Here is an 11,386-nt window from a genome sequence, read left to right as displayed (position 1 = left end):
TAAACCATAGATCAAACATCACAAGTGATGAGAATACTGCGATTGCATTACCACAAATCGAGACCACAATGTAAAGCTTATACGTACATAACTGTATCATACAACAATAATGACTTAGTAGGGGACGACCCTAGGCAAGTCGTGCGATCGCTGGTCATGTTAAGGAATCTCAGGTCTCTCCATTTTCAAATTTCAGAATTCCACCTTAAGCTTCTGAATTCCAGTCCTAGAACAACATCTCTTCTCAATCATTTCCTTGAGCTCATCCCGGCTCAGTGCATAAGTAGCATCCGTGCTAAGGGCCTGAACATGATGGTCCCACCATGAGGGTGTGCCGTCTAGTAATGTCCTTGAGGTAAAGGTATCACTTCATTTGGGGCGAACAGTTTGTCTTTCTTAGAATGGAGTCAATCTTTTCAGGCCAACGAACAAATGCAATGGCGCTTTCTGTTTCGTCGAAGTTCAAAGGCTTGCAGTTTAGGAACTGCTTATAGGTGCGGTCAGCTAGGGATTATTTCCAATAGTGCCATTGCCGTGCTAAAAGCGGAGAGCTTCATGTCGTGCAATTGCCTGTGAGTTGCGTTTTTGCAGCTCGGCTCCTATCCTTGGCAACATACTGGTGTTTGTGTCACGCCTGGGTGGCCTTCTCTTCTGCCGGAATGGCATGAAGTGGGTTAGACAACTTTCCAATTGTCTATGAGATACATAGCACCGTAAGCCATCATGTACTCACCCAATTTTACACATAAATATACTCAATGAATGGGTGGGGGAAATAAATGTTCTGAGCCTTCTCATAGGCTTGCCAATGGCTTGTTGCTTGAAATGGAATGAACTCGAGGCTTCATCGCCTTGGTCATTCGTGTTCGAGTTATTTCCTGCTACATTGGTTGTCATTAGCTTGACCCGCAGAGTCAACCAGGATTTCTGTGCACTACAAGTCGTTATTACGTGGGCCCCCGTAATAATAAATTGTCTTGCACAGTTACCCCACATTTTCTCTCGTCCAAGCAGGAGATTCAACCAAGGAGCGACAGCAGGTGCATTGACATGAACAAGGTCATGCTCTAATGCGGGGTCAAGAGCAATGCCTGGCTCAGGGCCACGGCTGGCTCTGGATCAACAAATTCTATCTCAAAATTAACTGGATCAACCATCACAGGGGGTTACAGGATCCTCCAAGGGCTGGCCTAAGCGTATGAACTCAGGGTCATGGTCCGGATCAAAACCAGGTGGAGGATCAAGATCATCCTCAATACTGTGATCAAACTCAAGCTGTTTGAGGGAACTGGTGCAGCTGATGATGCCATATCAGGGTCGGCGTCGAGTGAATGGTGCTGCACTCCCTATATATATGCGAAAAGGCGGATGTCAGGAACTCAAATGAGTCTGGGACAGGGGAATGGGCATAAGTTTCCCCTGCAGGAGCGTCCGCAAGCAGTAGGTTAATTCCAGCAGCAATAGGGCCTCGCCCTCGAATGGGTCCTCCACTAGTAGATCGCTATCGTCATCAGAGGCCACGTCGGGGGGCATATCAACTACAGGATAAGCGGCAAGGGGTACAGGAACAGGGATCACCACGAGTGGCAAATTCCCAACAAGATGGCCATCAGTAGGCACTGCTACGACATTAGGCGGCGCAAAAGGGGCTGAAAGTCGTCTATGCCGGTAGTATCGGAAATGTACACCTCGTGCTCCGCTGCAACTATGTCGCCTGACACTATGGCCATGGGGTTCGTAGTGCCCATCCTTCTAGTACATGGTGAAAGCATGACGTTTGTAACACAAACACACATACGTATAATAATCAATCATATATTCATATACACATGTAAGTCAACAATAATCAATCAAATAATTCTCCTAGTCCCACTAGCCTCCCAGTCTCCTAGACTGACATTCCTAGTCCCACTAGCCAAATTCCTCCCAGTCTCTAAGACTGCTCTATCATCCACCTCGACCTCTTAGATCGAGCCTCGGCCTCCAAGACCGAGCCTCAGCCTCCAAGACTGAGCCTAAAACAACAAACATCTACCTCGATCTCTAAGATCGAGCCTCGGCCTCCAAGACCGAGCCTCAGTCTTCAGGACTGAGCCTAATAATGAATAAATGAAATGTGCTCAACATTTGTTTGTAAAAACGTTTTGGATCTGGACTTAAGTGGTATGCAGAAAATGTTTTCGTGAGAGCCCTAGTGATCATAGTCTAGACTCGAGAAGGAATCCTAGTTCGCTATGATCAGAGCTCTGATACCAAGCTGTCACACCCTGGCTTTGCGGAAGCGTGGTTAATTTGGTGTGACTTCTTAATACCATAGCTTAACCATAACAAGCTATATGAATTTAAAATCATGCAAAGTCATCCATTGAAAATAAAATTGTCAAACATTTGTCTAAATGGGTAAACACCCAACAACCATTACTTGTCTTAAACAGTACAACTACTACCATAATGCAAACATAAATAAACATGGTTCAGGGGCTATGGCTTGTCCAGGAAAGAGCCATAAGCCTTGAACCCGGATGACTCTGAGTCTAAATGCAGCGGGAAATCCTGCTAAACCGTGCCAGATCCTTAATTCCCTGAAATACATGTAAGTTGAAAAATCAACAATAATGTTGAGCGAGTTCATGCGAAAGTGAGTAAATAAACCTTTATCTTTATCAAAAACCCTGGTATGTAGCAAATAAGGAAAAAGAGAGATCACCAATGGTTTGCAAGGCCATTGATATGTGTAAATGCAAGTAGGAAGGCTCAAACCTAGCAAATTTATGCGTCGGGAACAAAGTCATCCCAAGGTCCGTTCTGCTGGACCTGGGACTGGGCTCGCTACACCCAAATAGATCTACCGCTCCTGCCCCTCGGTCCTACCCTGAGGATTAATGACCTCAAGTTTCCGCCTACCCATTCACATGATCTAAGTAACAACCCTCCTTATGCTAACCATACCGTGTATAACATATCCATAATCATTGTAACATGTATTTCACCCCCGCAGTTTATAAAACTGAAAACAGTTAAGAGAAAAGGGGGACATGAACTCACAGTGAAGGCGTCACTAAATCAGTAATCCGAATATCCGTGTGCTGCGCAACGACCTACATGTGCTAATTCTATTAGACGGATGGCCGTGCTTTAGCTTCATAGTTGATATTTTTGGGAAACAGTTAGACAACTGTTCCGTATATATGTTTGATACGCATTCTCCTTCCCAAGGATGGGGGATTTAAATACATGTGTATTTATATCATTTTATTAAGTCCCACCTAATATATTTTATTTCTTATTCCAAAATATATTCATTTTTCTCAAAAACAATATATTTCCTTTTCCACATAATATTTTCCCAAGATAATATTTTGACAACACATGCGCTTATGAATATTTCCGAATAAAGCGTAAGTTACGTTTTAACGATTAAGTGGTAATGATAATCACCGTTGTAATTTATATTCTTGACGTACAAGTGTTTGTATTATTTCGGGCTTGACAAGGTTAGTAAATATTATTTTTACTCTAAAAATAATATTTATACATTTTCACAAAATAATCATAAACAGTGAGGTGGCAAAATATATTTACCGAATATATGCTTATCACGCTTAGTTTTGTGAAAAATCCCACCTCCGATTATTTATAAATAAAGTTGTGGCGAAATATATTTGAAAACGTGTCAAAGTAGTCTAACACTTGTAAATAATTCTAAGTGTTAGATTTTTAGAAAATTTCGCCAGAGTTTCCCCTGTAACTGGAGGTGGCCACGCTTTCAAGCGTATCATTTTCTTTTACAAAATCATCTCAACAATTTATCAAATCAACCGAATCAATTTTTAACACTTCAAATAGAAGACTAGTATGTAAAACCGCGTCGTTGCATGAACTTGTAGTTTTTACAAAAACTACGGTGTAGATCCCGTTATATTTAGTGGATCTATACATAACATAATTTAGTCTTGTAAAACCTCGTTTTTTTAGATAACAACTTACTTCTTACAACTTCCCGACAATTTTTGTAAAAGTTGTTATTTCGTCGGATCTTTCATTCTACAAGTGTTTCTACACTTGTAGTTTATAAAAATCATATTTGTTAACACTTTATGAAAACATGACTTTCTCAACACCCGGTCCTACGAATATACCACTTGTACATCCGTAGATCGGCTTGTTTTAAATACTATTTTTCATGTTTAAAACATTTTTACACAAGTTCATGCTTCCCGTGTGGTGGAGTTTCACCTTTTAACCCTTGTACCAAAGAAACCAGTGTATGTCAAGATACGTGATCCTAACAAAGTCGGGTTAAACGATGATGAGAGCCACCACATCATAGATCGGGCCATAAAAACCAACATATTCAAATACTACAACATTTACACGCGTTTTGAGCTTTTATCCAACGATATACGCATTTTAGTAGACTTTTTAGATTCATCAAGCGGGTTACCGACATTCAACCGACAAAAATCCTTTTAACCACTTTAGACATGACTAAAAACGAGTTTTAAACATTATACCTCTAGCTCGGGGCTAGGGAAGATTCTAGTCGAAAACTGCGTGGATAAAAGCTAACGGTAGAGGTCCTTGGCGTTCCGCTTGTTCCAAGCTTCGTTGTACGTGATCACCGAGACTTGTATGCACTTGGAATGGAGAGATCAAAAACCGAAGCGGATGGATGGTGATGGGGGGTGTTCGGCCGTGAGGTGTTCAAGGGGAGGGAGAGAGAGATTTTTGTGAAGTGTGTGTAAATGTGTGAGAGAGAGAGGGGGTATTTATAGAGAAATGTGCCTCGATAATCGCGAAATCTAATTAAATATAATAAAGGACGTACCCTCGTGTCACATCACCTTGGCCGATTCCATTAGAATGTAATGGCATCCGGTTCGTTTCCGATCGTTCAGTTACGGTTCAGTTATGTTAAGTGCGTTACTTAAAGGTCTAACCCCGTTAGTTGTTAAATGCATTAAAAAGCGGGTGTTAGGGTAATCAGGGACCCTAACTGGCTCAGAAAAGTACCAATATTAATTTTGGCAATATTTTTATGTTCCGGGTATTGTCCGGTTGTTCGGTCGGATAGTAATCCGTTAAAGTGCTTAAGATATCCGTTAAGCGTCATAAATAATATTTTTAGCGACACAATTTATTCTGCAAAGTGTCGGGAATAATTCCTCATATTTTGGCACTTTATTAATTAGCTAGAAGCTAGTGTGTTGATAAAAGTGCTGTGTTTCGTGCTAAGAGTATGTTTTAGGCACATCCAAATCTCTGTATCTTATCCCTAGAGACGTAATCATACAACCCTTGTATTCCTACACACACTCTGGGTGTAGTAAAAATATTTTGGCTCATTCAGGCCTTTAGAGGCAGTGTTTGCCTGATGCTGGCTATATCAGCATGTTCACTGTGTATCCGTTTAGTGCTACTGTGCTTTTGTGCATCATGTTTGTCACTAAGGTTCAGTAAATAAGTAATATAGTGACAGGAAAATCATAGTATGATGCAGACATGTATAAGTATCAACAATCAAGTAGCAGAAATCTCAGTCAAGCACAGTAATTAGGCAACAATTAATAATTAATTAAGTCGTACGGATACCTGGTTTTGTGAGGGTTGTCACATGTATTTGGTTGTATGTTTTTTGTTGAGAGTGTTTAGTGGTTTTTGTAGTTATTTTGGGCAGGTGGTACTTTTTTTTTTGATGAAGTTATGTGGCTGGTAATTTATGGTCATAAAAAATACAATATGACCATTCTAGTCTTGTCTGTAATAGGTCGATGTTTGTTTTTGTAAACTTTTGATTAGGAGCGTATGTTGATATGAAACTTTTAGTTGTATTGTGGAATAGGGTTGTGGATAATGGAAGTATGTAATTTTTGTACATGTGTGTGGTTCAATTTTTTGATGTCGGTAGATAGACCAAAATGTTGGAAAAGTGTTGAACGAAAATTGTTTACTAAAGTCAGATAGCTCTACTGTTTACTATGTGGTCACTCAAAACCAGACTATATATGCATGATGTGGATTGAAAAAGTGGATCAATTTGGGGGAACGAGATACTTTGTAACATATGTTATTCATGCATAACTTACTTTGCATGGTAGGGGTACTAGAAAACACAAGACAGGACTGTGACACTATATGACAACCTTGCGTGTACCATACATTTAACGTGCATCAAGCCATTATACTAAGTTGTACATGAATACTTGGTCGTCAACAAATGTTTGATGGTAACATGTAACATACATTAAAACAAATTGCATCGGTCACAAACAACTGTAAAGTGGTGCGTGCCCAATGCATACAACGGGCCATTTGTACTAAGTTGAAGATGAGCACTTGGTTGTTAACAAATGTTTGATGGTAACATGTAACATACGTTAAAACCAAATTACATAGGTCACCAAACAATTGTAAAGTGTATGCGTGCCCAATGCATACATATATCTACTGTAGAAGTGTGACATACATATACGATTAAAATAAGAAACATAAGTTAAGGGCAACCATGCCATTATCAACATAGAAACAATTGCATGCGAGAGCTCTGGAAACATGGTGGGACACTGTTTATGTTTTACATGGAGCAGTATATACATTACAAATAAGTTACGAACCACACACTGAGCATCATAAAAACGTTGTGGAAAGAGGTTAGGTAAACAACAACTATTGAAAATACGTGTTACATATGTAACAGTTTGTTGTTGCACATGTGTAATACTAATTATAGGAGGTGGGGTGGGAGGTTTAGGATTTTAGGAAGTGGGGGGTTTAAGTTTTTTCGTAGTGTTGCACATGTGTAATACTAATTATGTTATTTTTTTTGTTTTTTTTTTCAAATTTTGTTTTTAATCTTATAAATGATAGATTTGCAGCAAAAAAATGTTAAAAAAAGGTGTGTTTTTAAGAGTTTTTTTAGTTTTCTCATAAAGATAAGTTTTTTCATAATCCATCCCCTATATATATATGTTATTCTTTTTATTTTTTACTTTGATTTGTTATCATTACATCTTAGGTATTGTTTTTTACGATCATGTTGTACTTTTTGGTATAAATTTGAGACGATTTAACAATCTATAATGCGAATGCATAGTTTAACGTTTTTATTTGTTTTTTCAATTTAACATCATCGTTAGATTTAAAATTCATATCCTTGGTTTAAATATTTTGAAATTTAGAAAAAAAAAATCATCTTTAAAGAGGCATATACAATTACTAAGAAATCACATAAAATATTGACAAGTGAGAAAGTGAGGATATTATACTTTTTTATATAGTTATGTGGAGAGTGTGGTATTCGGTATTTTCAATCACATGATGCACTGCAATCATGTAACAGTTGTACATGGCCGCTAAACGCGCATGTGTTCACACTTTATTTTGACCTTCGAATATAAAATGCTAAAATATATATTATTTAGAACTAAAAAATGAATAATACCCTTCTCACGTGTTCCTTTCTAATTTAAACTAGTGAGATTTCTTCGTGCTTTGTGGTGGAAATTCAGTCAGTATCAGTTTGGTTCATTAGAGTATTGACACTCGCTGCAGTAATCGAAATATAAAATATCTTACATCGATCGAAAACCATAAGAATGAATATCGATACAGGCAACGATGTTGTCTAGTTGATATCAGTTCGGTTCATTTTGTTTGTGTTCTATGTTTGTTTTTATAACATTGTGATATAAATTTAATTGAAAGTGGATACAATGCCACTATGGTACCAAACCAAAGCCAAACCGAATAAACAACATCTGTATCGGTATTTATTTTTGTTGTTTTTGCTTTTGATAAACTGACAACGTACACCGAACAGAAACAAACATCTGTATTGGTATGTATTTATTTTTATGGTTTCTTGTTTGATAACGGATACCGTATCGCTACAATAGTGAATTGAACGAACAACATTAGTTTGGGTACTGGTATTTATTTTTATTGTTTCTTTTTTCGATAAATTGGCACACTATCACTACCGTGCGGTACCTAACAACATCAACACTAGTACCATGAAAATTTGAATCGACCGATACTGTTCGAGCAATATCTACTCTGGTACCGATGTTTGTTTTTATCGTTTTCGGTCGATCTAAAATACGTGCTGATTTTTGTACTGATTGCATTACTGGTATTGTAATGATTGAACCAACATAGATCAAATGCTCGCAATAATATACCATCACAACGCACAGATAAATAACTTAAATCATCATAAAGAATAAACTGTATATTATGAATTCCTAAAAAGGTTAGGAAAGAAAAGTTATAACTAAAAAAATAAATTAAGTAATAAATAATATATTAAAAATAAAAATAAAAAACAAATACTAAAAAATATGAATTACTATTCATGAGAAGTATCAATATCAATTCATATGTATAATATTTTTTTTAGCATTATGTCTGCATAATGCATATCAAAGTTTTTAATTCCTGATATATGGGAAATCAGATATCCCTGTTTTAAGGTATTTTGATTATTAACTTGATAGTTAAAATTGATTTGGTTGTCTAATTGTAACTGATATGAAATTAAATACCAAAAGAAAGAGTTACTTTTTTTTTTTTTTTGCCTTTAACTGATCAAATATATTTGTTATAGTTTTATCTCATTATAACTGATATGAAATTAAATACCAAAAGTTACTTTTTTGCCTTTAACTGATAAACATATCTTTTATAGTTATATCCAAAATTGATTTTTTAACGACAAATTTGGATGACTAACGGACCATTGGAGTATAATCGTACTATCAATGGAACCATCCGATCATATGCATTTTCAATAGGCAATAATGTCTATACACCAATTCAGAAGAAAACTCAAACAATTAAGAAAAAGACCACTTACAAGAATCGAACCTAAAACCTAATGGTCCTTAAGTCTATAATGCCATGGCATCCAAAATTGATTTGATTTTATTTAATTTGATATGATATATTGTTTTTTAAATACCAAAAGAAAGAGTTACCTTTCTGCCTTTAACTGATCAATTATATTTATTATAGTTTTATCCAACATTGATTTGATTTTTTTTATTTATTTTGATATGATATGATGTTTTCTAAATGTCTTTAACATGTACCTGATTCAGTAAAATGATTACAACGGACAACCGGTGGTGGATCCAGTAATAGTAATAGTAATACTTTTACAAATTTTTTCAAATCATACAAAATTTTTATTAATTTTTTTTTATTTTTTTCAAACCGAAAGGTTACTAAAAATTCCTAAAACACACCTGAATCCAGCCATGTTTCAAGTATAAAGCAAAGTTTATTTCCTCCGTTACAACATTGATGTAAAAAAACATGTATGCAGATTAAACGCATGTATGTTTCCAAAAAGATTTACACATGTAGACGTGTCATGTTCTTAAGTCTCCCATATTTTCTGTATTTTTTTATTTTACACTAACCAACCTTTATCTATAATAATATATACGTATCTGCATTTATGATAATATATAATATGTAACGCTTATGCATTGCATATTTTTGGGAAAAAAAATATATTGCTCACTAACATTAAAAACTAAAGGTTTAATTTACAAACACAAATATTAATTAGTGAATCTTGGATTCACTACTCATATGAAAAGAATTCATTTTTAGTATTGATGTTATTTCTATAAATGCTCAAAATGTATATATATTTAATTAAATACTATCTTTCAGTTCCATATCTTTTGAATCAAAATGTATATATTTAATTAAATACTATCTTTTAGTTCCATATCTTTTGAAGATATATTACCTTTTAATGGAATCCAAAATCATTCACTACTTTTGACCTATTTCAATATTAAATTCAATGTCCTTTTGTAGTACGTACCATTACCCAACACACCTTATATAAACCCTTCATGTGTCCCATTCCATTTCACTTGCTAGAAATTATAAACCATATTCAAATATTTAAAAAAAAATATTTCGAGTGTAACAATGGTTAGAGCCCCATGTTGCGAGAGGATGGGACTAAAGAAAGGCCCATGGACACGTGAAGAAGATGAAATTCTTGTCAACTACGTTAATAAGTACGGTCATGACAACTGGCGCGCTCTCCCTAAACTAGCCGGTTAGTTTATGCTTAGGTCTTTCTGTTCTTTTTCTTTTTTATCGTGAAAACCAGTTACCAGAAAACTCATAAGACTCAATCAAGAGAATTAAAAGATATAAAACCGTGATTTGAGATTTCAATTTTGTTTATTAATCATAATAATCATGATTTTTTTGGCAGGTTTACTAAGATGCGGAAAAAGTTGCAGGCTCAGATGGATTAATTATCTTAGACCCGATATCAAAAGGGGTAACTTTACAAGAGAAGAAGAACAAATCATCATACAATTGCATGCAGCCTTGGGAAACAGGTAAATCTTTACCGTGTTTTCTGGGAGAGAGAAAATGTTTGTCTTTATATCATCTCTCTCGTCGCCACGAGTGAAAGGAAAGGACACATTTGTATTTGTTTGTTTTGTGAATTAACATGATCTTTATTGATCGGGATTGTAGATGGTCAGCTATTGCAGCACAACTACCAGGACGGACAGATAACGAGATAAAGAATGTTTGGCACACTCACTTAAAGAAACGAGTGGATCACAATCACAAACCCGAAAAACAATACCAGGTCTCAAATTTTCAGCAGCAAAATTCCGAATTAAAAGAAGAGTATGTCGAGGCATCACCGTCTTCATCATCATCGAAGCTGACGGAGATAAATTCCGGTGATGGTGGTCGAACGAATAGTATTCAACTTCATTCTCCTCAGCATTCTTATAGTGAGATCTCTTCGGTGATTACAATGGATAAAGGTGACATGCAAGTTCTCGGAAAGTTAGAACAAATGGATGATGATTTCTGGTCGGAGATTTTCTCAGGTGAAAATTCCGGTGAGTTAACGGAGGTTAAAGGAGGGTATAAATACAAGTCTAGCATGCATGATGACATGCAGTTTTGGTTCAATGCATTAACGAGTGGGGATGAGTTACTATGAACCTAATTTCACCTAGCTTTTTTTTAATCATTGTATTGATTTTTGGTTAGAAAAATCATTCAATCAAATAGATAAAATGAAAGAAAGTTTTGTGCAACAAGAGTGGTCAACTCTTTTAACATAAATGGATTTGTATTGGTAGAGCGACCATAATTAGATAACTAGAAGAATCGTATAAACATTTGAATCTTTTAACTTTAATAATTAGATAACCGGAAGAATCGTATAAACATTTGAATCTTTTAACTTTAATAATTAGATAACCGGAAGAATCGTATAAACATTTGAATCTTTTAATTTTAATAATTAGATAACCAGAATAACCGTATAAACATTTGAATCTTTTAACTTTGATACATCACATAGTCATATAGTTCTGCACCATTC

General features: G+C 35.8%; 1 protein-coding gene across 1 annotated transcript; it reads left to right on the top strand.

Moving 5' to 3' along the window:
- Positions 1–9,879: 9,879 nt before the first annotated feature.
- LOC110936897 (transcription factor MYB14) lies at positions 9,880–11,150 on the top strand. The gene is made up of 3 exons (XM_022179305.2): positions 9,880–10,081; positions 10,244–10,373; positions 10,516–11,150. Exons 1-3 carry the CDS (start codon positions 9,949–9,951, stop codon positions 10,997–10,999), a joined length of 747 nt encoding a protein of 248 aa, XP_022034997.1. The 5' UTR covers positions 9,880–9,948; the 3' UTR covers positions 11,000–11,150.
- Positions 11,151–11,386: the final 236 nt, after the last annotated feature.

Source organism: Helianthus annuus, chromosome 4 (genome assembly GCF_002127325.2).
Source record: "Helianthus annuus cultivar XRQ/B chromosome 4, HanXRQr2.0-SUNRISE, whole genome shotgun sequence".
Lineage (NCBI taxonomy): Eukaryota > Viridiplantae > Streptophyta > Magnoliopsida > Asterales > Asteraceae > Helianthus > Helianthus annuus.
The sequence above is the reverse complement of the archived record's forward strand: the minus strand, read 5'-3'. Positions and strand labels throughout refer to the sequence as shown.